The sequence below is a fragment of the Alosa sapidissima genome, chromosome 3 (genome assembly GCF_018492685.1).
Source record: "Alosa sapidissima isolate fAloSap1 chromosome 3, fAloSap1.pri, whole genome shotgun sequence".
NCBI classification, from domain to species: Eukaryota; Metazoa; Chordata; class Actinopteri; order Clupeiformes; family Clupeidae; genus Alosa; species Alosa sapidissima.
In genome coordinates, this window is record NC_055959.1 from 10962426 (window position 1) to 10989459 (window position 27034).

The 27034-nt window shown below is 44.1% G+C and overlaps 2 protein-coding genes across 5 annotated transcripts in view; one reads left to right on the forward strand and one right to left on the reverse strand.

Annotated features, from left to right (window-relative positions):
- The first annotated feature begins 43 nt into the window (after positions 1-43).
- Positions 44-9627, forward strand: mrpl13 (mitochondrial ribosomal protein L13). Its single transcript, XM_042085747.1, has 6 exons — positions 44-156; positions 651-774; positions 1654-1747; positions 1968-2028; positions 4874-5082; positions 9364-9627. The coding sequence occupies exons 1-6, from the start codon at positions 130-132 to the stop codon at positions 9386-9388; spliced, it is 540 nt and encodes a 179-aa protein (XP_041941681.1). The 5' UTR covers positions 44-129; the 3' UTR covers positions 9389-9627.
- Positions 9628-10395: 768 nt separating this feature from the next.
- col14a1a (collagen, type XIV, alpha 1a) overlaps positions 10396-27034 on the reverse strand; it is an 83594-nt gene continuing 66955 nt past the window's right edge. For 2 of the 4 annotated variants that reach the window (XM_042085743.1, XM_042085740.1), the window contains 11 exons: positions 25017-25112; positions 24721-24774; positions 22977-23030; positions 19009-19062; positions 18814-18885; positions 17167-17202; positions 16461-16527; positions 16084-16272; positions 14933-15010; positions 13675-13830; positions 10396-12333 (listed from right to left, as the gene is read on the reverse strand). In XM_042085743.1, coding sequence (XP_041941677.1) covers positions 12305-12333; positions 13675-13830; positions 14933-15010; positions 16084-16272; positions 16461-16527; positions 17167-17202; positions 18814-18885; positions 19009-19062; positions 22977-23030; positions 24721-24774; positions 25017-25112 — 885 coding nt within the window. In that variant the 3' untranslated portion in view covers positions 10396-12304. The remainder of the gene's footprint in view (positions 12334-13674; positions 13831-14932; positions 15011-16083; positions 16273-16460; positions 16528-17166; positions 17203-18813; positions 18886-19008; positions 19063-22976; positions 23031-24720; positions 24775-25016; positions 25113-27034) is intronic. The other 2 variants (XM_042085742.1, XM_042085741.1) reach the window with 1 other exon arrangement.

Consider the following 27034-nt stretch of genomic DNA (forward strand, 5'->3'; position numbering starts at 1 on the left):
AGAAACAAGAAAAAACTCTATGCCCGGAACAAATGATACTTGCAAGATTTCACCCGGTAAACCAAAGCTATCGTACTGACAGTCACATTGGTTGCTTCTCTACTAGCGGTCAAGCGGCCCTCATGTAATATGTCCAGCTTTTCCAGATCAGCCCAGGTAAACTGTGTTCTGTTGCGAGTGGCTCTGTTTTCATTAAGATTTAATGTAAACTGTAACAGTTGTAGTTGTCCAAAAATACTACTGACATGTATACAGGGTAACCATGTCAGCTACATTAGCAGTTCTTGCAGTTAACGCACAGGCATCCACTTTATGTAGCTCGAATTTAGCTAAGTTATCTGAGCTCAAATTTGGATTCGTATGTAAGGAGTATGCCCCTAGTCTGTATTATTTTTTAATGCGAATGTGAATTATTAAGATATCCTACGAGAGCGTTGTTAAATTTAATGTAACGAAGGTCTTCATGTTTGTGGACAGATGACGTTATTCAGATTATAGCCTGTCAAAATTTAGGCTAAATTGCATTGTATTCACCCCCGTAAGTGAAATGTAAATGCGATGACTTAGTGTACCTTCATAATTCCACATTCCACACTCTTACATATGAAGTTGTAATGAATGTTTCTGTTTTTGTCTTCCATGGCATAAAGCAATGGGCCACCTTCGCAAGATCATGGTTTCTGATCGACGCAAGGATGCAGCCTCCCGGAAAGATTGCTACTATGTCTGCAATCAGGCTACAAGGGAAGCATAAACCTATATATCATGCTACAAGTAAGTGTGCTGTGTTGCCTGAAGTTTCACTGGCTAGTAATTCCAAGGTAATATGAAGTAGCAGATTTCAAAATGGCAAGCGCCATAAGGTGGTGCTATAGTCAAATACGAAGATTTTAGATACTTTTTTTTAGATATTAGGGAGCAAAAACTTAGTAGAAGAAGTGCGAAAATATGGTTACATTACGAAGTCTTTATGCACATTTTATCTTTACTTTGTATTTCCTCAGGAAATGCCTGCACCCAACAATCTAGAAAGAGTTGCATTCATTCCTTCACTTTTTCTTGCTGCAAAATATTTCACACATCTTATTGTGCTGATACTAATTTTGTTCTTAACTAATACATTATCCAGTTATACACAGCTATACATCTTCAGGTTGCTGACATGTATTAGTGTCCCTGTTTGGGTATGTGGGAGGTACCCTTAAATTTGCTTGTCAGCAGTGATTTGTGATTTGTTTTGGAGGTCTACTGCATGAGCCGTGAGTGGAGTAGCCTGAAACGCAGGCTTCTTCACTCTGCACAGTTTGGTATTCAGTCAGTGGTGCACCAGCCAGATGAGTCCGCTGGGAGCCCTCTGTTTCCTGTGGCCTGCTGGGAGTTTAAAATGAAACTCTCATGCAGATAGATGAGAGTACTGTTGTGGGCAGGATGGGAATTCCAGTCCCTTATAAGGGAGAGTAAGAGTAAGAGTAAGGAGGAGGGAACAAAACGCAGCACCTAACCTTATGTGTTCCATGAAGTCTCTTGGATTTTAGAATTGAGATTTGCATGCAAGTTTTAAGATGCCACATGCAGTTGCAAAATGTCATGTGTTGTGAAACTAAATGTTTTTTAAATGTAAAAAACTGACATTTGTGTTTGTGTTTTGTCCAGGTGATTGTGGAGATCACGTTGTGATCATGAACACCAGGCACATAGCACTGTCAGGGAACAAATGGGAACAGAAGATTTTTTCATCTCACACAGGGTAAAGAAACCATTTCCATTTCCATAGATGTGGGGATACTCCGTTGTCTTATGTCAAAACACACCAAAGCACATGCACATGTTAAGCCATTCTTATACAAGTTATGTAACTGAAGCTCACATCCATAATGCTGTTTGTCTAATTCATTTACTTCTTTTACCATCTGTCGTAGAGGTGTGTCGATTGCATAAGATGAAAGAGTTTCTGGTTCTTTCTGCAGGTTTCCTGGTGGATTTAAACAAGTTACTGCGGAACAGCTCCATGATAAAGATCCTAAAGCTGTAAGTTTGGAATACTAGCATCAATTACGTACAGTGTATACATATGCAGCTGTATAATGTGTTTGTGTGTCTTTGCTGAAGAGGTGGACGTTTATGTTTGTGATGAATGCCTTAGTTATCATAAGCATAATGCTATTATACGAAAATGTCAAAGTCTCTCAGTAATGCTTAGGTGTATCTTGAGGTGGATCTGTTGTTTCTGGTATTTACATGTGTTCTTGCAAGTCTGGGTTAGTTTGGGACACCGGACTCCAGCGTTGAGCCTTCTGAAGGTGTTGTTGGTCGAATTCAATGAAATACTTACCAAAGAAGGTGCTCACTTGACAACCCCAGGGAAGTGCTCACAAAGGCATGATGGTTGTGTGGGTTCCCTGTTTTTGTTTTGTTATAAACCAGAAGTGAGTTTGTTGGGTATGAGTACTTGCAGTGAGAGGTTTAACCACTGTGGGAAGTCCCCAGTCAACAGCACAAATAATTTAACATCTTTTCCAGTGCATTGCTAATATACCACTCACATATGTCATATACAAATGCTCACCCATATAACCACAGCTTGCATCCAGCATACCTGTGAGCCTGTACTTTTTCAATGAGCAGTAGGAAGTGCTGTGTGCACACAGTACGTGATGTGCAGCAGGAGTTGCTGTGTCAGGAATATCCTGCCCTTTTGAATGAACTTGGAATTAACACACTCCAATCACATTGTATTCAAACAGTTGTTTCTCCTCACAAACCACTTAAGCACATTACTCTGGCTTGGCTAACTTCAGGCATATTAAATGATTTTACGTACGTTCGCTCTCAGCAAATATTGCCCTCATCTGTCTTCAACTGTCAACGGTCATCATTTATACTTTGAATTGAAAGTACTCATAAAAGTATTGGCATTCGTTTGCAGAGGCCACATTTCTGTTTTCTCCCTCTCCCCCTCCCTCTCTGCACTCTCTCCCAAATAAACTGCATGCTCCTTTGTTGCATTTCTGCAGGTATCACCTGAAATTGTTTGTCTGCCTGTCTGTCTTTGGTGCAAATGTTGTGGGCAAAAACAATTCCTCAGGCTTCCTGTTGTATTTCAAATCCCAGTGTCTTCTCCAGAAACAACAGAATTGATAGCAAGTGGGCAAACGATCAGAACTGCTCCAGGCCTTTCTCCACTCAGTGCAAGGCTACTAATCTCTCCCTCCCATCTGCCTCGACTCTGATGGCTGCTATTCCCATCTTGTCACGACTCATTGTCTTTTCCCCGGATCACTTGCATAGAACCTGGTCACCGCCGCCAAACTGGAGCGTTGAGCATTAGAGATGAGTCGTCAGCAGACGTAGACAAGGCACCGGGTCTGCCAGTTGGAGTTCCAGAGGAAGAGGTCTTTCAGCAGACCAGAAGTCACACAGTGTAAACGGCATCTCCCCATGGCTCTAATCATGGCGTTTACGCCGGAAGGCTGTATCTCTGTGTGACTGCCTGCTCGGCAAGGATGTGATGGCAGACTGTCTTTACATTGTTAAGTTTACCTTATTCAATATGAAGCTTATATAACTGAGTGTACATTATTTGTGATATTTCTGCTATGCGGTATTTCGGTAGTAATAGACTGATGCCTAGCTCACTCATTTTTAGTGATCGATATTTATTCTTATAGTGTGTAGGGGCAGACTCCCTTCAGTTTAAAGGCTTTTTGTCCTCGAACTGTAACAGAGGTCATGTGGAAGAATGTGTAGCCCTAGTCTTAGATTTCTTTAGGTTTGACATTGCTCATACCCAGCATGAGCAGCATCATCACCTATGGGCTCCCTGATGTCATTCCTCAAATGAGGAATCTTGGCTGGCTGTCCACACTCCCCCAGGTCACCTTACTTGGGTCACCTTGCCGGTGCTCTGTACTTTGCACTTTGTCACCCCCTCCCAGAGTGCCCTCATGTCCTTTGGTCCATGTTTTCTCCATATGAGGGAGAGTGTGGGAGATGGCCTAAGTGTGTCCAGGCAGCTGGCGCCTCTGCTCAGCTCATGTCCTCTGCTCATTCGTGGGCATTAAATAGATGAATAGCAACACCGGAGATCTATCACAGATAATTATGTGCCATAATCACCCCCCTTCCTTTTCGTGTGTGTGTGTGTGTGTGTCTCACAGGATCAAAAGAGTATATATACTTACTATGAGTGATGGCATCTGCTTTATGGAAGAGCAAAGGGTACAGCAGTAGGACTGTGGGATATGGATGCCCTGTTCTGGAGCACCACAGGGTCTTGCTAGCATATAAAGTACACTTGCTCTCCACAGTGCACTGCAGGTGAACGTGCTGGTTTGGTGAACTACAAGAGAATGTCTTGAGATGGCGGTATGTGGTTTGGTGAACTACAAGAGAATGTCTTGAGATGGTGGTATGTTTCTTGTAAAAGACAGATGCTGACCAATTCCCCTTGTTATTTGCCTTACAAAGCCCACCTGTCTCATTGTCCGTTCTGTGCGCATGCTCTGCAGCTGGGCACCCTTAAGATTTCAGTAAACTTTGAGGAAAACATCCTGCTGATGTTAGACGTTCAAGGCTGTTTCAGTCTCTGCAGGTTTATCTTGCTTGGGTTCGGTTTGCATTGGGCTCTGTAATTGTTTCCTACCTGCTTTGAAAAGAAAGCAAATCAAATACCAGATCCATTATCTAAGCTTTGTTTTTTCAGTGCACTGCGATGATAATCTAAGCTAATTATCCTTTGTTGTCTCAAGGCAAGTATTACGGCCAATGTACTGTGTGTTTTTCCAACCATTTGTATTACACACATATATTCCTCTCGAGTGGTTGTGATGTGATCCAGTGTTGTTTGTTGTTGTCTGTGTTTTGCACACTGCAGCTGGTGAAGCTGGCTGTGTACGGGATGCTGCCCAAGAACCTGCAGCGGCGGACCATGATGCAGCGGCTGCACCTGTTCGCTGAGGACGACGTTCCGGAGGAGATCCTGCAGAACCTCACGGAGGAGCTGCCGCAGCCCCGCGACGTCCCGCGCACGCTCCGCGACTACAGCCAGGAGGAGCGCGACGCCTACCCCAGACTCTGGACGCCGTGAGTGCCCTCTGTCCTGCTCTCTATCTGTCACACACACACACACACGCCCTTAGTCATTAGCCTTTCGTCTTTTATCATCCTCCATAGCCTTTTCACGGTCTCCGTGTGTGTGTGTGTGTGTGTGTGTGTGTGTGTGTGTGTGTGTGTGTGTTTTTCACCTTCCCTCTCTGTGGCTTGTCATCTCTGTGGAGAGAGATTTATACATCCAGGCAGAAGTTCAGTGGAACTGAGGTGTGTGTGTGTGTGTGTGTTGGAGGAACACTGTGCGGCCCAAGTGGTTTACAGCCCTGTGATTAACCATCTCAGGGGCCACTGAGTGCACAGAGGGTCGCGTAAGGTCACCCATTCGGAGCCATTACAGGGCCAATGACTTCGCTCAGCCATTTCCCCCGTGCAGAGAGACACGGGCCAGCACCACAGAGGCTCCTATAGTGGTGAACCCTCACACCTAGTGAAGGAGTGGAGGAACATAGATTATGTGGAAGTGGAAAAAAACTGAGGACGGTATAGAGAGTGAGGGGGGGAGGAGGAGGAGGAGAGACTGGCCCATGGCATACCTCTGACCTCCTCATGCTGGGAGCTGCAGGTAGTCCAACCCAGCTGTTCTTCCTCATCTGACTCAAGCACTCCATCCTTCATCCTCTCTCTCTCTCTCTCTCTCTCTCTCTCTCTCTCTCTCTCTCTCTCTCTCTCTCTCTCTGTCCACACCTAGCACAGGGCTAAGGCATGGATGTTGGATGAGAGTGGAGACCTCCAACTGCTCTTGCTCGTCAGTGAGTGTAGAGGGAGTAAATCATAAAGGGGCTGGACTCCTATGATATGTAGGATTGTCAAATTGATAGATCTTTAATGCGTCTTACAGGTTTGTTGTGTCCTTTGGGAGACGGCTTTGCACTGCTCTCATTTGCCCTTCTTTGCCGTTTTGTAAATATGAATCTATGTCTCTGGAAGGTGTCCCAATAAGAACTCATGCTGTTCTTAAGGACCAGATGTTGAGTGAGTGACACGGCACCTGTTGTTCTCATCCCTGTCTTTGTCCATGCATGTCCCTTCCCTGTGGTCAAAGAAACGACTGTGTTGAAGTCGTGATTTCCGTTTTTTATCAAGCCATATTCTCTACAGGGTGGCTACCGAGGCTCTAGCGGGTGGCTATTGAAATATGTGGCCCTTTTATGGCACTGGCATAATTTGCTCATTCTTCTGACGTATAACCTTTTAAACTGAAAAGCTGCTTCGGAGTGACTTTGTGTCAGTGAGTCCTTGATTACAACTTTCGTCTGTAGTCAGATTTCTTTTCCCTTCTGTTGGTCTCTTGGCTTTGTTTGAAAGGTCTAGATGAAGAAGGCATTCTTGTGAGTGTATTTACCTTAATTGCAACAATTACAATCAAGGCTTATTTAGAATAATCAATTGAAGCACTGGAGCAAGACCCTTAGTATAACTAAAAGTGTGCTTAGAGTTGAAGAAAGGGAATATTCAGATCTGCTTCAAATTTTGATGGCCTCTTCCTCCACCAGATTTGTCTTTTTGTGCAGTTATGATGATAAATAAAGAAACACAAAGACAGACAAAAATGTAACGTCCTTGGCAGTTTGTCTGTTTTTGACAGACAGTTCTGAAGCCTTCTGTGCTGTAATGAAGCTCTCGACTTCATTTATGTCTGTCAGTGTTTCTCTCTTTCTTGGTCTGGGTGTGATCCCCTAAACGTCAGCTCAAGCTGTGCTCGTAAGACACTGGATTCAAAACAAACCACCGTCAAACCGGCCAGACAGCGTCCAGCCTTTAACAGGGCGTTAGCGACACGGAAAAGGAAAAGAACGGAACAAAGTGAGCCGTTAGTGAGCACCACAAACGCCCGCGAGCGACACAAGGATTTATGTCTATGTTTTTGTCTTCAGCGAGCACCATCGCCTCATTTGGAAAATGCCAGCAGCGTGGGCTCAGGTTTTTACGGCCGCTGTGTTGCCGATGGTCTCCCTAATGAAGCTGCTGGGAGCCAGAGGCGTCTGGACGTCAAACAGGTAGTGGATGACCCGCGCTCGAGCCCAGGCTCTGCGCTGGGACCCCAGCAGCGCCATGTCAGGCATCTTACTCTTAACCAAGGAGGAAACGGTCTCTGAGTATTTAGGGCTAATGTGAACCCAAGGGCAAACGGAAACAGCATCACCATAAATATGCGTTTATTTATACCTCTGTGTGTGTGTGTGTGCGAGTGTGCGAGTGCTCGCGGGAGACGTGTGTGTGTGAGTGCTCGCGGGAGACGTGTGTCTGTGTGTGTGTGTGTGTGTGTGTGTGTGTGTGCTCGCGGGAGACGTGTGTGATTGATGGAGCTCTGAGGGGCCGGGTGATTGAGGGGCATTCAGTAGAGGGATTGCTGCGACTGCCTCTGCCAGTAGACTCTCTTTGGTTCTGACGTACAGCTCAATCTGGACCCCACAATCCGCTCCACGCCGCCTCCGCCTCCACCCCCCTCCGGCGCTCCAAACGGACGGCCGCAGCCAAAGCACATGTCTTCCTGATGGGGGCTTTCCCAACGCAGCACTGGAGCTGGGCTGCAGAATCAGAACAGATGCTGGCCCTTCTGAACTCCTCTCATCCTGCCTCTACACGGGCGTGTATGCTTTAGTATTCACTTTTTTTAATATCCAGACACGTACCAGTCGTTAAATTCCCAGGCCTCGGAACGTGACTCAGACACTTACACTTGTGTTGCGCTTGATTGTGTTGTTTTTGTTTTTGAAATGCCCTGAAGGCTGTCATGGTGATCCTCTTTCTGTCAACATTTGCATTGGCGTCCTATACATTTTAGCATATTCATGTCACCCAGTACGAGTATAAATACCTATAAAATGTATAGGTAGGTCATCACTACATAGATAACGTTTGAGTGGTCAAGTATGCTGGACTGACCTGTCAGGCTGGCCTTATTCGACCCTTTTTGTATTGGCCATTTAGTTCTGCTTCAGCACTTCAGTTGATGCCATTTGTTGAGAAGCTAAAGATTCCTGGAACCAAAATAGATCCTGTTCCTGTTGATAGAGCTACAATGACTTTCATAAGAGATCTAGATCCCATGAATGACGTTAATATATGGCATTCGCATATGATGAGACGGACAAGTTTTCTTTGAACGTTTCTCAGTTAAAAAAAAAAGTGCTTTATCTTGGTTGGAAAATAACTAATACTTATGAAACATCTCCTGCACTGATGAAAGAATGGCATCTAAAACGGTCTGTCAGAACTATAGCCATTATTTTTTCTGACAAGGCAGACAGGTTTTGGACTTAAAATACATAAAAACATCAACACATCAACAATGTTATCTGAGAACACCACAATTAGTGCTACGATTTCAGGAAATGACATCCAGGTTCGGTAATGAGATACTGTTTTTTGTCATTGCATTTCCTGCTTTCCCATTACGTGATGTTTCAGAGCTGACACCAGGAAGGGCAGATACAGTGATTTTTGAGTGGGTCTTAAGTGAGCGAATTGGTAAGGAATTTAAAGCCTACTGCTGTGATTTTCATGTTTTGTCTCGTTGCTTGGTGGCCATCAGTACCCCTGGAAGACAAACAGCCAGTGCATTTATGTTAAAGGTCTACACGGACAAAAGCTGCCATATACCCATGGTAAATTAGCAGACTTTAGATTACAAATTTCATGCCATGAAAAATGACATGTTTGCTATGATGGTGTTAGAATGTGGGAACATTTTTAAAAAATCAAAGGGGTACCTTCTTTTATGTAGTGTCTGCAACAGTGGTACTAAAAAAACTATTTTATGCTGTAGTGTAGACTGACACATACACAGAAAACACCTAATACTGAATACACTTTTATGTGCTAAAGTGCTGTCCTGCTAAATGTATGCCAACACTGGTTTATCAAAACAATATCATAATAATTCCTTTTTTAAGTCATCATATTCTTTTTAATGGATAGGAAGGAAATTTACTGCAAACAAAATTCACCTCAGGTGTAGACTGCAGCTGATGTGTCTGGAACAGTCTGCCGTTTTTTTTTTTTATAGCTCCTCCTAACACTCCTAAGACTGGCAGATCTCAAGTCAGGCGCAGTCAGCCGCAGTTGATCCCGCAGTTGATCCTACTGGCTCTGGCACTCTGCTGACAACACCCCTCGCGCGCGCAGTGACCACTGCATCGAGTATTACTGATTACTGAGCCCTTAACTCTCGTCTTGGGCTGCTGTGTTTCCGAGCACTCTCCTATATTTTGTGTTGACTAGGTAACAGCTCCTTTGTGTTTTTGTCCGCAGGCCAGAGGACTTCAGGATGAAGTAACACCTCATTAGAACACGGAGATGCTCCAGAAAGCCCAGCGTGACTCATGCTCCTCCGTGATGGGCTTGGTCCAGGGCCCTGTCACTGTCAGCAAGGATTCCCATGACACAAACTACAACTCAGGCCAAGACCCGTCTAGGCTGAAGTGGATCATTTTCTTTTCTTAAAACTGTATGTGTATTTACTTGTGTAATGTTCAGGTGTCACTGTATTGTAAAATAAACTCTCTTCATTGTTTACCCTTTTTCCGTGTCATTCATGACTGGCCTGCTGAAAGGTTTCGACTGCATCAAGTTGCACCTTATGCATGAAACTCCAGCTGAGCTGTGGAGAGCAGACAGTCAGCATGGTGGCTGCGTTAGGCCTGTCAACCCCATTACTGCATTAAAAGCATAAGGCTGCTGGCACGGTCTTCCTCCACCACAAATGGTTTCTGCAGCCCCTGTTAGAAGTCGGATCGTGCGCTAACTGAACCTGTGGTTCGCTCGTAATTGACCTCAGCTGTGCGCATGGGCTGGAGTCGCCTTTTGAAGTGTGGTGTGTGTGTGTGTCTGTCTGTGTGTGTGTGTGTGTGTCAGTGTGTGTCAGTTGCTGGCTTCTCTGGAGAGAGAGGTAAACACAGCTCAGGCAAGGGGTGATGGGATGGACACATGTCACAGAGTCAAAGATTACAGTGGGTTAAAGCATTACTGATAGAAGTATAACTGATTTAACACCAACTGCAAGTGCCAGGTAAACAAACTAATTCCCTGTAACACTGATGAATAATCAATTACATAAGAGAAAGAGGCATGGGTGTACTTGTTAGGCAGTTGGAACTTCTACAGTGCATGCTTTTCAGCTGGCGCATTTAGTTTATGATCCAATATGGAAAGGTCTGAGATTCTTGGTTTGCCTATTTGTCAACGCAACATTCTTTAACAAATAAATAAAAAGGTCAAACAAGGAACAGAAAAGGAAATGTCAGAGACCATGTCTCCACGCATTTCATAGAAACAATTGTGCCGTCCAGTTGTATTACAGTTTTATTGGTTACAAAACAAACAAAACAAAAGTAAAAATAAATTACTTTTTTTTCAAAGGATTGGTGGTTAGACTCCATTGGCACCTGCTCTTCTGCAGTTTTCCCTTGGAGAGGGCTCTAGACCACAGGCCTAACTATCCACACACTCTCCTACAGAGAACATGGCCCATCGCCAGGAGTACACACACACACACACACACACAGGTGCTCACCTCACCTGACACCGACACTGGAGACCCATGAGGGTGAGCGCACCTGCCAGGAACGAACACAAAATGGGCACGTAATGAGCAACTACATGACACTAACCCCTACAATACTACATTCTCAAATGAAAGTTGTCATTGATAATACTTTGGACACAATGAGTTATGGTACCACATGAATGGGAGGTGGTATGCTGGTGAAGCACATGATTTGACACAGTTCATTTTCTTTTGGAAAAGTCATTCTTTGCTACAAGAAACTTAATCGCCACAATGGCACAGAAAAAAAAAGAACGTCACTGAAGGTAACATTTCTTACACTAATGCACAAACCAAAGAGATGGTTAAATATATTCACTTGTAAACATTTTGCAATTTTACAACCATGGGAGAGCTGAAATCCCATCCATGTCTTGCCAAAGAACATGACAAACAGCCACCCATCTTCTAATTTACAAAAGTAATGTGACAACAAAGACTAAGAGTGACATACCTTCTAAGCTTTCCCTGGCTACATGCAACCATTATATTAAAAAAGTATGGAGGTATTTTCCCACCCCTTTATGTCTCCAGGACAACGTGTCCACTCTGCCCCTCCTTTCATTAGCAACAACAACAACAAAGGACTTATTAAAAAAGGATGCATATAACAGGCACTTTCAGGGTTCCGCAGGGCATGGACATGAGGTTCCTCTGGGTTTGGGTTTATGGGCTTTTCACTCTTGTTTGTCCAGCGCTCCGTCACCGGCACGCTCTCCGTCCGCACCGCGTGGGGATCGCGGTGACCGTCCCCCTGCGCTGCCGTGAGAACCGGGGTAGTTATTAGGCCGATGGTACTGAGGCGGGTAGGCGCGGTAACCGGCATAAGGGTCCTCCTCCTCTTCCTCATCCCCTTGGCCATAATTGTTATCGGGAGCTGGGACCCCGTAGTTCTGGTAGGGATTTGGAGCATGGTTTTGGTACTGGCCTGGAGCTTGACCACCGTAGGTTTGGTAAGCGTTGGGTGACAACTGTTGCACTGTTGGGAACAGTCCAAAGTTTGGTTCACAATCTCTGATCACCACCACCAGTGTTTTTTAGTTGGGCAGGAAGGGGTTAATGGGTCAGGTATAAAGAAAGAGGACAGGTACATATGGAAGGCACAGCATCATCGTGAGAATGGGCGGGGGGGTCATAGGGCAAGAGTATACGAGGAAACACAGAAACAAAGCCAGAAGTCGGAGGTGGTGTCCTCGGGAGAGGATCAGAGGAGCACAGAGAGGCACCAGATGGGAGATGACGTTGCAGGGGAGAGCAGTCGATCACCGAAAGCACCCATCACCTCAACCCCTCGGTGCTGTCAGTCTCACTGCTAACCGGATGGAGGAGGCAAATACTGTACAAGTCTCATAGCTATGAGGGCATCTGCATTGACGTCAGTGGTGGTGAGTTTGGAGTTGAGCCGTCCACCAACAGTCTTTCCATGCATCCCCATCTTGGTAGTTGTGTGTCTGTGTGTGTGTGTGTGTGTGTGTGTGTGTGTGTGTGTGTGTCTGTGTGTCTGTGTGTGTGTGTCTGTGTGTGTGTCTGTGTGTGTGTCTGTGTGTGTGTCTGTGTGTGTGTCTGTGTGTGTCTGTGTGTGTGTGTGTGTGTATAAAAAGAGTAACAGAGCTAGGGAGTAGGAGCAGCTGCGGATCAGAGAGCTGCTCAGTAGTCATTCTCATATTGCTCTTGACCTTGGGACAGGACCACAGGACACAGAGAGAGAGAGAGAGAGAGAGAGAGACAGAAGACCACGTCATTAGGAAACAAACAGCCCACATGCTTTCCCAAGTAAGAACAGAATATGTTATGTACACGTCACAGGTTTAATAAAGTTTGTCACATCAGATGGTAAGACAGTAGCAACAGAAAATGTTTCACAGCCATTCTGATCAGGATAAATTAGGCTGTAGTCTGTGTCCCCCCACAATCTTTTCAGTAGAGAGTATGGACATATTGTGGTGCAAAAAAGTTATAATACTAAGTATGTGATCTCTTTGAATGGTTTGTTTCTATGGACCTTCAGTGTCTTAAGAAAAACACATTACATACTAGCATATTTTCATGCATATGTGAAATTGTAAACCTCACATAAAACACTAGTCTGTGTGCATATTTACAACAAGACATTATTTTTTTTAACACTATAGCTAATTTACTATATGTAAATTACGGTCTTCAATTTTTAACACTATAGCTTTAATGTAAATTATGTCTTCAATTCATTCACTGAATTCTAATTCTCCAAATTAGTCTTGAATGCTTGGGTTAGCAAATTGTAAGTTTGAAACTCTTCAGCAAAATAACTTATTTCCAAACTAAAAAACATGTTTCAAATGTGATGGTTAAGGACGAACAGAACAGACACTGACACTGATTTGGTTATTTAACAGAATCCACTCCTTGTGCAGGACTTTTGTAGTTGAGCCATGATTCTCTTGGCGTGTTGAATAAAATAGCCTCACGCAGGGCAGTCAAATAAAATCCCGAGACCATGTGTTCAGTCACGATAGAAACGATAGATGGGTTTCAGTGATTTATGTCAACCAATTGAGTTCTGGTCCCTGTCTGTCTGAGAAACACTAAGGGAAAGCTTTTACAAGCTGGAAAAGGTCTGTGACAATAGAGCCAGACAGAAACACTTGTAAATATGGCCATAAAATGGTCAGATATAAAGCCAATAATTCCTCCTATGAAAATGTTACCAGCTATTACTCAATCTAGGTCAACTGTCCACAAGTGGATAAGTGAACGACTACGCCGACTCAGACTGGCAATTTGACGCTAGCGTACTTTTTTGAGGTTTCGAATATGCGTTTTACAAGGATGTGACACACCCCTAGAGCCCACATGAATACACCATCCACCTCATTCGTGTGTTAGTGGGTGAGTGAGAAGGACCAGACAGAAAAATACCTAATACATTAAAATAAAAGATGGAGGGGAGAGAAAAAGAGAGAGAGCGAGAGAGAGAGAGAGAGAGAGAGAGAGAGAGAGAGAGAGAGAGAGAGAGAGACAGAGAGTTGAGGTCTAACCTCTGCCGTTGTAGCCCATGCAGGCGCTCTGGTCGCAGTATCCTGGTGGGCCGGGCGGGCCGGTGCTGCCCGGGGTCCCTGGGCGTCCTGGAGTTCCCTGGTTGCCGGGCCTGCCAGCGGGGCCTTGGCTGCCAGTACGACCCTCTCCTGGAAGTCCTGTGTGTGGGGAGAGGGTGGCCTTATGTTATTTAAAATGACTGGGGCTTGGTCAACCTCATCACTGTGACAGTATAAAGCACTGCACTAGCACTGCATCTTTAAGCCTCAAGGGAAGAGAAGCCATATGTAGTAACTATTATTCTGCCCTACAAAAACACTTATGTAAGATTACGGAACTACTCTTTGCCACAAAAGCATGCGACTATGTACAGGGACGCCACTTTACAAATGATGTACATGTTTTCCTTTGCTGCTCCAGTGCACTCACGATGGATTCAAATGTCAAACAACCCTACTCTGGTTTATACCCTTATATACCCACAAAGGCTGAAAATGTGTGTTGTTATTCTCATGAGAATATCCAGTGCACAAAAATATTATTTGTTATTGCCTCCTAAATTACCACCAGAAGGTTCATCTCAAGGCATTCCGTATCTACTGCTGGAGGCTAAAGCTCTTATGTTTGGTCTTTCGTTCTTTCTTAAAGTCTTTTATAGAATTTCACCAAAATATGGGTTAAAGTGCAGAGCGTACACAACCAGCTGCATTACAGCCATAATCAATGTAAAATGATTTCTCTGAGTCGAGTTCTATTCCAGGACATGGTGGCTATTCAGAACAGGGGCTGAGAAAAACCACCAAAAATCAGCAACAGACTCCTTTCGCCTCAGATGTTATGAGAACTTCTGTGGATTGTCTTTCTCTCTTTCTTTCGTGAAAGCCGCCTAATGTAGAAAGTGCTGAGGCAGTCCCGAGTTGTGCCAGTCATTCATTTCACAAATGTCTGTGGCCTGAGGGGCCTTTCATGTGGACGGCCCCTTCAGCGTGTACTCAGACGGCTCCCGTGCCAGCAAAAAACGCAAATAACTGGGAACGTTTAAAAAAAAAAAAAAAAAGCACTTTTCAGTTTCACATTTTATTTCATTTACGGGTGACCTATCAAACGTGTCAAAATGACTTGAGCTTCTGTTCTTGTTCATCCATTCATTGCTTTGTGTTCGCAGCTTAGCACGGTGGGCTTAATAAGAGAGAGAAGTAGAGGAGGGCCACAGGTGGCCAGAGCCAATGCTGAGTGGGTTCCACTCTGTACAGAACTTACCTGGAGGGCCAGGGGGACCTCGAGGACCCTGCGTTCCCACACCTGTGATTCCCCTCTCTCCTTTCTCTCCAGGTAAACCTGAACGAACAGATATCACAGGTGAGTGACACACACACCCACATACACCTCATAGTTTGACCTTCTATTTCAATTTCAATACTTCTGTTTGCACTGGAAAAAAACCAGCCTGTGAAGAAACATTCTGAGTTGCTGACAAAAAGTTGTATTCACGTTTGCCAAGACACAACTGAAAATACACTTACTTACAACTTACAGTGATAACAAACAATTATGCCGCTTCAGACAGAAAATATTTAGGTTTTTTTTTTTTTTTTTTCATTTTGCAGTTTCAAAGTTTCAGAGTGTCACATAACAAAGTCATTAAAGAAGTAAGTTCTATAGAATTGACTTGCCTAGTGATTGATGAATGATTAACATGTACGTTCTAAGGCTTTTGCCAGAAATACAGGTCAGCTGATTTGCTCTACAGCCTTTTTCCAAGTCCTTTCTCTAAAGTCTCAATGACACTGAACAGTTCATTCAGTTCACTTCAGTTCAGTTCCTTTCATTTCAGTTCAACAAAATAATAAAACACAAGCAGCTACAGCAGAATAAGCAGAATCATTACTTCTAACCCCGTAGCTAAAGTGAAGGATCTCCAGGATTCATACAAAACCTCCCAGTTGTGCTCGCTGGTCTGACCAAAAATGCTGATCTGAAGAGACTAAGCTTAAGGACATTCTGAACTATTTAATTGTGTTACAGTGTTTGAGGACTTGACCCGACATTCATTTCGCGAGTTCAACAGCGACTGCTCATTAGTGGGCTGTTCCGCTCCCTGGAGACCGTCAGCGAAGCCGAGTTGTGGCGGTGGCTGACACAAAGGTGATGGGTTGTTTGTGTGTTTAAGTGGGAACAGCGGTGGAGAAAGCTCTGCTCTATCTCACACACATGGACACGCACATCACTTGCGCTATATGCCGGAGCTCGTGTAGCCGCTAAAGAAACGATTACTGGTGGTTCAGCAGCGTCCAGTGATGTATGGGGAATGTTATGCACTTCAGCAGCAATTGGATTCAACTAACAGCAGCAGCTCAGGAGATAAAAGGCCATTTTATACAACGCTACTGTGCATCGACCACTCGTCCTACCTCGCTCTCCCGGCCGGCCACTCTGTCCGTTGCTCCCGGGAAATCCGGGTCTCCCAGCATGCCCCTGTTCCCCTGGTGGGCCGCGTGGCCCTGGGCGGCCGGGCTCTCCAGGGGGCCCGGGCACAGTGCGCACGGACACGCTCTCACTGGGGATCTGGTTCAGGATGGAGTTGTATCGAGACAGATGACCTAAGGACCAGACAACAGGAGTCAACAATGAGACGCAGAGGCTACAGCTCACACAGAAATGTCTCTGATTCTTTTTCAGGAATTCAATCACTGTCCAGTGTTATTAATGCTCTCTGCTAATGATAATGATGCCGACCAGACCAGTGCACTAATTTAACACCCACACAGGGCAGCCTGCTTTCACTCACTTTGGATCAGCTGTTCACACACTTGTCGAGCAATGGAGCGCACCGCTGCTTGTGATTGCAGATCCCCCTTTGAACCGAAGCACACACACAAATACACATGTAAGTCATAACACAAGGAACACACACGTGTATTTATATGCAATTTACACACTTGTATTTGCATGCATGCACACAAACACACTGATTATTCATTCTATTATTATTCTAGAAATGAGAATACGAGAGTTTTGATTATTCTTCAGACTACTATCATCCAGGTGGAACGGTTTTATCCCCAACATGACATTTGTAGCTACACAAGGTTGACTCAAAGTATAAACAGTGAAAGGTCAGACATGAGCCCAAATTACCCCAAAATGATTTAACATTTTCAATCTGGTAGGTTTGCTTTACTTTTCCCTGTGGTAGGTAAATTGCAAGTCTACATCTTAATTAATTCCAAACAGGACCTGACATTCAAGTAATAAAAGCAAGCAAATCAAGTCCTCACGATTCTTTCAAGTGTAGCATTCTAGATCATTTGAGAACTAAATATTGTGTCATATCCATCAGCCACCACCCATAAAAGCCCACTACGTCACCTCATCTGACTGACTGAACACGCATGTGATGTTGATGAGCAAGTGCCTGATAAATGGATGAGGTAGGAGTTCGCCTAGGTTTGTAAACACCCCGTGACTTTCCTTCTGAAAATCACCAGACTTACCCGTTCCCCTCGTTCACCTTTAACACCGGGAGGTCCCTGAAAAGGAAACAGAGCCATGAGTAACCAGCTATGGAGAGAGACACATGGACAAGGGAAAGTAAGGGAAAACGTCCTCATTTACATTTTCTTAGTCTGCAGGCTATCGCAATACACTAGCTATGATTCACTCGCGCTGGGAGCCTGTAAGGAGGCAAACGGGAGAATCACACACACACACACACTCAGGCAGTTGTTTTGAGAGTGCCCCCACAGCATGAGTGGGGGAGTGCACACGGAGGGGTCGGCGTGTTAAGTTTACGACTGAATCCATGGTGACCCCTGTGCTGTGTCCAGTCTGCCAAGCGCATAAAGATGATCCGCTGCTGAGCTAACGCTCTGGCACCGCGCTCCGGGCCCCGTCCAGCAGCACCGTGGCCGCTTAACAAATGCTGATGTCATCCGGCAGCTGGACCACATGCAGTCACCGAGGACGAGGAATTGTGGGGACGAATGCGTCGTTTATAGACACACATCACACATCAAATACATTCTGTGTGTTTGTGTGTCCGTGTCTGTGTGTGTGTGTGTGTGTGTGTGTGTGTGTGTGTGTGTGTGTGTGTGTGTGTGTGTGTGTGTGTGTGTGTGTGTGTGTGTGTGTGTGTGTACGTGCGTGTCTATGAAAGTGCCAAGTATCAGTGCAAAGGGAGACTGTCAGCTCTCGGTATTGCACTCTGTTGTCTTGGGAACTAACAGTAGGGTCGTATAATTTAATATAATTCAAGTGTGTTATGATTTATTTTTTTTCTGTCAGAGAAGCCTGTGTGTCTCCAAGCCTGATTGCACTAATCTGAGTGTTCAGAATCAGAATGCAGCAAATGTGAAACAATCATACTGTACAGTATGTCCTTGCCATTTCTCTCCGTCTAAAAGAGGAAATGGTGAGTGTTTTCTGTTGACGTCCGCCTGAAGCCCAGGGGAAAGGGGAAAGGATCAGAAAGCAGAGCATGTCTGCGCAACTCTGATCGGGGACAAACTGCAGGCTACAGGCTAGCGGGGACAGGTGATTTACTGAGGCCTTCAGGAGAGCGCCTGCACAGGTCTGCAGGGGGGTCGTTCCTGCCATGTCAGATGACTACTGCAGACTGAGTGGATTTCTACAGGTCTATGAAACTGATAGGACTACAATGCTGAGGTGGTAACAAATCCATACAAAGCAGGGGTGCGCTGTAAATAAATTCAGTAGACCAGGACTATCATTCCTTTATATTACTAAAGCAGAGAAGGGGCCTTACCCCTACATTGGGCCAAACCTTTTGACCCAATCTTAGACACAACCTTACGTTTAAAAGCAATTCAACCATTACAAGCCCTAAGTGGTCTGAATATGAATATTTCTTTGAGAAGTATGAAATGGATTGTAGATTCCACCATTCATGGTTATTTACTGTGTTACATTTCAAGATATAATTCATAAATATATGACCTCTAACAAAATAACCATAATGTAAATACATAGTACACGTTTGCACACACTCACATATCATGTGAGTTTCTCTCTGATATGATCATGCTGTAATGCAATGTCTCAGTTATAAAGCAGAGCAAAATCTCATTTCTAAGGGTTCATGCCCTGTACGGTACTGCAGAGAGACTCTATAGTATACTCACAGATGTTCCAGGATCTCCCATGGGCCCTGGGGGGCCATTAGACCCCGGGGCTCCCGGCGCTCCTGGGGTGCCCTAAGAGAACCAGAGAGAGAGGGGAGAGAACCATACGAGCTGAACTATCTTGGTAGGAGCACAGGTACAGTAGAGTTGAGGTCATTCCTCTGAGAGACATATTGTAATACATGCATTACTTACAATAGGTCCACCTGTACCCTGTCTGCCCTGTGGTCCGTCCTTTCCTGGTAGACCCTGAAGGGGAAATTTAAAGTGGTTTCCATTAAGAAACACAACTTACACCAGTCATTACATTATTTATTCACTTGTTTTTTACTTGCTTTTTCAACTACATGTACAATGCTTTCAAATGTACATTACAATTGTCTCACACAGCAATTCATTCACAGTTATGTAATAAAGTCATAAGCTCAACAGCTGCATAACGTTTACTCTTGCCACCAACCACAGGCAAATAACATGTTTGCTGACATATGTGACTGTCATACAATATTCATTGAGTATTACCAGTGGGATAAGAATGTTAAATACAGAGTTTATGGAGAAAAGGTGGCCATAAATCTACAGCATGGGAAGGTTGGTGAGTGAGGTATGAGTGTGTGCAATGCACGGTCAGTGTGGTTGCTCTACGAGCCGTCCGTGATGTCCAGCACATGAGGAGAGACAGATCCGGGTGGAAGAGTGCGTGAGCAGGCATGTGTGAGGCTAGTGTGCTGGCGTGAGAGCACTCCTCTGGCTCGGAAGGTCCGTGGGACTTTGGCTGACCTCCCTGCCTCGGCTGCCTTAATGACCCGCACCACATCCATCAACCCAGACCCCCGTCCAAAAAGCATCATCCATGTGGCTGCTCTGCTGCAACACGCCAATCCCAGAAAGAGCAGCGCGCATGTGGATGCTTTGTGGACAGGTGACTGGGCAGGGAGGGTGGGGTGCTGGTGGTGGGGTCACTGCATCGACAGCTCACACTGAGCTCCACAGCAGTGGCAGCAGGGTCAGTCAAACGCACCGAAACCCATTAGACAACGTGTTTTACAGAGATCTGTCAAGACGCTTCCAATGGGAAACAGCACAATTCCAAACACGCCTTTTTTTCTGCGCGTGCGAGTGCAAGCGGAAACAGGCTACCTGCACCACTGTGCCATGCCTCCTCAGTCACCATGCAGCAGCTGTCCGATGAGCTCTACATGCTAAAGAGAGCGAGCACAGCGCGCGTCCACCCCCCCCACCCCCCCCGCCCAACACACACACACCTCAGCTCAGACAAGAGAATTAGCGCGAGTGTGAGCTGAAATGCTGAGCTGCTCCTGAAAGCCAGGCTGGCGGAGGTACACGAGGGGTCATGGCACGCTGTAAAGGAAAACACTCCGAACCACATCGGCTGAGATTTACCAGAAGGGGCTACGCATTCATACGTAAGAGAGTCAAGAGAGAGAAAATTAAAGAGAGAAAGAGAAGGGGCTGAGTGAAAGGGAGAGAGAAAAAGAGAGAGAGAGGAAGTGGGAGAGAGAGAAATAAAAAATCTGAATCCGTGACTCCACGCTCACCAACTAGATATGCAAGACTTCCCATCAAGCCTTCTTTTCAAATAGATTTTTCCAATAAATTTCAAAACCCCATGCACTTACTGGAAGAGGCTTTTCATGTGATTCTCTAATATCCAAAGCATTACACCAGATCTATCACATCAATGTAGTAAGAAATATTGTACCTACGATATATACTGTAGCATGTTATCCAAGATAACAAGACAAACATCTGCTGTTATTGTTGCCATTAACTGACAGATACTTTACATAAAACAGATTTATGTCCGATATATTCCGAATCACTTAAGCATGTCTTGGAGCAACATACGCACATAAAGGAAACACTGGTAGAGAGTTTGCTGGCTTAATGTCGTTGAAACACTTTGACGTAAGAGACTATTCCGTAAACACACAATCACACAGCAATTTCCTTATCATATTAAAATGTGGGTTAATTATAAATCAGCATTAAGAATGAGGTTCTAGAGAGGCTGGTGTAAAACAGACTAAGCCATCGATAGAGGAACACTCAGGACCAGAGAAATCATGCGTGTTATTGTTTAGAGGACAGAGGAAGGGCCTGAACTCTCTTTCTGGCGAAATTCAGGGGAAATTCTGCTTATAGGTCCAGGTCCTTCCCCAAGAGCAAGTCTCCTATTTTTTTTTCCAGGTAAGAAAAATGTGGCTTTCAACTGCCCATGTCAAAAAAATCACCTCATTTTTTCAGCGCTTTGGCTATGGGAAGACTGAACTCGCTCGTAAACCTCTTCATCATTCATTCATTGAAGGTTTAAATGTCGCTGTGTGTCTGAGACTGCGTATAATAACTGTCTATAATTTTCATAAAAATACTCAAATGGCCACAGCTTTGCTTTAATGTCAAGCTGTGTATATGCTATTGGCCAAGCATGACTAATAAAAACTATGAGGGAACATTTTGGGAAAACATCTTTGGGTAGCATGCATGCTCTCTGTGTTCAGTGCAAGACCTTTAATGCTTATGTGGATCTCATGGAATGTGGATGATTTTGAAAGCCAAAGAAAGCCCAACATTACTGATATTTTAATACAATCACTGTTCCATATGTGTAGGAATGATGTTTGTCTTTTAGGGTACTGCACATCGATGCCAGATGTTACCAGAAAGCCTTGATTTTAGTGCCTTATATGTCAGATTAGAGTAGAAAAACCGCACTCTCAAGTATTTTCTCATTACGTATTTATTAATGCCATGTCCACAGACGCGTTTCGGCCTAAGCCATCGTCAGTGTGTAGTGTGAAGACCAAAATGAATGCTTTTTTATCATCATCAATGCTTTTTTCTTACTACTGCCTTATATGTCACCATTAGTCCCGCGCAATCAAGAGGAATTCACTGGTTTCCCTAGTTTGAAAAATGCAGCTCCATTCCATCAATCAGTTCATAAATTCATGCCATAATTTCCTACAAACCTTAGGCTAGATTTTCACTATTCAAAATTACTCCAAAGTTAACAAAGCTAACATTGAAAAATGTGTTGCCAATCATTAATTACCTTAATTACGGCAAGCTATCTCACATCAGTGTTTCCTGTGACCTTTCAGTCCAAGGGAGTAAATAAAGCTCTTTGTCTAGAGGCAGATATAACAAGTATAACAACATCGCCATCCTCAGATATCCTTTAGACTTGGGGGAAATGAAAAAGCGATCACACCAGATAGTTTGCTCTTCCCTGAGAATCAGATGTGCGTTAAACTCTCCCGTGAGGGGTGTAATATTTTACTGCTCCAGAAAAATTCTCCAACTTCCTCGGTGATGTTTGGTTCCTGGGCTGGGACCCTCTTCAGAAAAACAGAGCCAAACAGTACTAATACTGGACTGGCCTTATCTCTGAGTTCACAGCATGAATCCAAATCTGAATCCAAGACACTATGCAGCCATCTACCAAACCAACAGGCTCCTTCAGTTGCACTCTTTCTTAGGAGTTTCTTTTGGACTGTCCTGAGATTAGTTACACTATTAGTTAGTTACACTTACACTACAGGAGGCTTTAGCAAGACTTTCAAATTGATGTGAACATCAGGAATAACAACTGATGGGCTGTCTGTATGAAATGACTTGGTGGAAATTCCAGCACATTTTGCTTTCCATATGGTCTTTCTATAGAACTCTCTTCATTCTGAGAGCAACTTAAATGATTTTGTCATTTCAACTTTCCACTGTGAAGCATTTCAGTTTGTGAGATAACACATTACTATGGTACAAGGACCAAGACTCCACCCTGGGATTTGGATTCAACAAATCTTAAGACATAAATCCACGGTTCACTGAACAAATTAAACTCAATCGATGCAGTCTATGCAAGAAGTATGCTGTCACAAACTTGGTTCTGACAGGCATAGTAAAGCCATGTGAACTTTTCCTCTATGATTCACTGCAAACTGGCAAAGGACACATGCCTCTATAATAGAAAAAAAAATCACAAGCAGAGAACACATCGCAATGGCAGCGCTTGAGTCAGTGTGATTTTGAAAAGAGAGAAAAAAAGAAAAAATTGGCCAGTAGCTAGCAGGACATAAAACTATGAAGCATACTGTATGTGTGCGGTTGTTAAGGGACTGAGTGGAAAAGCGGCCTCTCACCCTCTGTCCAGGTGGGCCGTCGCGTCCAGAAGATCCAGGTGATCCAGGGACACCCTGTGGGAGAATCCACCAAACACACAAACAAATGATCAACAACAACAACAAAAACACCAAACACAGCATCTACACCACAACTCTACACTACAGGCTATTTAATAAACCAGCGCAGCTGCCTCAGCTATTTGAAAACGAATGCTTCTCCTGCCCCAAACGCTCTCGTCCTGATTTAAAGCCTACAGCTACAGTATAGCTGCTCTCTCTCCTCTAGCAGATTGCACTGACATCGGAAATGATCCATCTTTATGGCAGAGTGTTGGAGTGCTGTAAGCTTGAAGGGTTGGATGAATGTACTGTAAAGGGGAAGAAGCACTGAATGTGTTTTCCTTTGATTAATGTGGCGCAGGTTGACTGGAATCAACTGTGCTCGTGTTGCGCTGCTGCGGTCTCTTTAGCGTAGCAACTCGCGGGTGAAGCGCGGCCCGTGTCCGACCAACGACTTTAAGAGGGGAGCATTTCAACACCCGGTTTCGTTTCACTGAATCAGTTCTATGCCAGCGAAACTGATTCCACTTAGAGAGCGCTTCACCCCCACTTCATCCGTCTTAAACACATTGCTGAGTTTAGAGGGGAGAGGGTTCACTTTTGTGCTGGCACAGCCATGTGTATGTTGGCAAACAGACAAGTTCTCTTTTTTTTTCTTTCATTCTTTCTTTCTTTTCACGCTATCTCTCTCTCTTTCTCTTTCTGTCTCTCCTTTGGATTTCGCTCATCCTTCCTCTTTAAGTTGAAGGAGGAAACAGCTCCAAGGGTGATCTTTGAACCATAATCTGGCTTCACATTAAACAAGTCGAACATTCTCTCTCTCTCTCTCTCTCTCTCTCTCTCTCTCTCTCTCTCTCTCTCTCTCTCTCTCCCTCTCTCTCTGTCAAAACAGAGCTGTCACTATAGCCACATAAAATCATTTGCATGACATCTTTGAAAACTTAATAACAGATTGATGTAAAGTTGGAGGTGAGGGCTTGCTTATCCTTACATGCACCTGAGGCATTGTTGGTGACGGGCTGAGTCCGTGCTGAAGAGCCCTGGCCCCGGCATTCAGGAAGTTCAAAACTCAAATTTGTATGTTGCCTCAAAGGCATGACAGGCATGAAAACGTCTCCCTGTTCTTCATCTGAATCTGGCAGACGTGGACATAATATTCCTTATGTCTCAATTACAGTACTACTTTCTGTCTTTCCTTTGTTTATGTCTTTGTACCTTTACTCTCCCTTCTGAAGCAGGCAACCTCAGAATGCCTTCGTTGTGTACTGGCATAAAGTGGGCTGACACTACCTGCTGCCATGCAAATACCAGGTTGTGCTCTTACTAATCCTGTTCAATAATTGATGCAGAGCAGGGGGTTTTGTCAATATTCAAGCGAATAGTCCGTTAGCAGCCTCAGCAGTCTCAGGGAAGCTCATCTCCCCACCATTAATCACGTTCTCTCACCACCAACCACCAGAGAGAGAGAGAGAGCGAGAGAGAGAGAAAGAGAAAGAGAGAGGGAAGGAGAGAGAGAGCTTAAGAGGGAGGGGGAGAGAGAGACGCTGCAGCACTCATGACACGTTTGTAATTACAGCTCCATAAGGACATGGTCCAGCAGCACAAAAGCAGATGAAGAGCGAGTCTAAATTAATGACATTGCAGGTCTTCTCTCACTAGTGGTGTAGAATATGATATGCACTCAATCGCTTTGGCTTTTTACCTGTGGTCCTGCTGGGCCCACTTCTCCTTTCTCTCCTCTTTCTCCGGCTGCTCCCTGTGTTAGAGAGAAAGAGAGGAAGAGAGGAAGAGAGAGAGAAAGAGAGAGAGAGAGAAAGAAAGATTTGTTATTCTGACCTTTCATTTTGTTCATATACGTTTCCATTTGTGTCTGCATTCCTGCGGGAAAGAGCATGAATAAAATAAAGAAACGAAAACATGATAACATACGTATTGGCACACTGAGTGAATGAGTTTAATGGATGAACAAGTGATTTCATGAATGAATGAATTTTATACCGGAGCTCCCTGAATAGACATTCCACTTGGCCCCTGGGGGCCTGGGGGTCCTTGTGGGCCAGGGGGACCCATCTCTCCTGCTGGCCCTTGAGATCCCTGAAAATTAACATGGCTAGGTTCATTACAATTCATATTAGAGTTACCACATGATCTGACAACAGCAATTGTTTTAGACACCGGACAATCAGGTGATTTACCCTGCCTAAGGAAGGTCTCAGACCAAAAGCTTGTAGATTTGAGTTAAAACAAAACAAAACAAAAAAACCTTTGCACAGATTTGAGTATGCCGATTTTTTGTTTTTACTCTGGTTGATCATTTTAACCTCCAGCACCATACTGTAGCTACCAGATAAGCAGTGTTCTTTGTCTTTCTAGAGAGTGGACTAAAAAATGACTATAGACTGTACACAATGTGTGCACAGTACACATTTAGACTCATCCTTGTTAGTCAAACTTTTAGTGATAAATAAGTGTCACATGTCAGTTCAGGGCAGTATGTGATAGACTACACAATAGGGAAATGTTAAGTGAAGCCACTCAGCTGCATTATAGTCATCATCCATGACAAGTGACCAGCTAGATTGTCAAAGACAGTGCCTTCCCTGACTATGCAACAACATTTCTGTCTGTATGGGGTGCTGAGAGGATGCAAACCATACATAATTGTTTCTTGACTTGACTTACAGACTAGTATGGAGTCTAGCCAGATTTCATTAAAGTCACTATTCAATTTTTTCAAGAAGTAAAATGTACTGCCTAGGAATGCCAAAGTAGAATAATGCACGTTGTACAAGGTATGGCTGTTAGATAATAAAAGTAAGGCTGTATTTCAACTGTATGAGGAGATCTTGTTACATCATTTCATAGCCACACCTTTTATTAAGTTGTGGGTTATTACATATTCAACACAAACCTATTGGAATCGACAGCATGGTATAAAATTTTAGATAATTTTGTGTTCAAATAGTCCCCCATCATACATCAGCCTGTTCTTTTTCCGTAAAAACATACTGTAAATTCTATTACCCTGTTGGAAAGACAGGATGAAATGTGAATCCAGTTTTTCTTGTTGCAATAGTATGACAAGTTGTAGACAACTAAAAATGTTACATCCAACTTTTCAGTCATACCATCCTCTCAGGACATGTCTGACGTTCAAAAATGGGAATAACATAACTTAACTGAAGGACTGAAAGTGGTCCTCTTGGTTTCAACTTTATGACCCTTCTGGAAGGACGACATGGGTTGCAAACCCAATTTTCTATTTGTAGCAATTTTATGCTACCCAGAAGACAGCTTAAAAGCATTAGATCTACCTTTTCTGTTTTAGCCTCCACTTAGAACATTTAAAAAAAGAAGAAATTAATGGTCAGGTGATCAGGTGCTACAGGACTGAAAATGTAATATCATACAGATGAGATCTTGAGGGAGAGCATTATGACATGGATGACCCCATGTGATCATGATCTTTGACTCCATAACATTGTGTACCTAATAGCTGATCACTCCAGCATATTACATCAAGTAACAATGTAGGAATTCGATTTCAACAATTTTCAATATATCATCTAAAGCCAAATCATCTAAAACCGGCAAAGGTGTTGCGCTCTTATCTGTGACGTTACATTGTGCCACTTGTTCTGAGCATGCATTGCCAATGTCAGAGACTCTATTCTCCTTACTGTACGACAGTTTGGCATCAAAATAAGTTCCTGCTCTGTACTTTGAACGTTTTTTCCCTCAGATGAATTGTTTATATAGCGTTTATGGACTACAGTTAGCAGGCAGTCGGTCACCCCTACACGGATCCCGACTGACATTAGCATTTAGTTAAACACACACAATATCCATAACCGTGACGAGAAAAACGCTTAGATAGCACGCGCAGCCGAGTGCACAGGGGACTCCGCTGGGATCGAGTTTGCCCACTACCCATGCAATCAAAATGAGATTATGTCTGCACAGGGGTTTGCTTTTCCTGGAGCAGGGCACTACTACCGAGTGTTTCTGAGCATGCC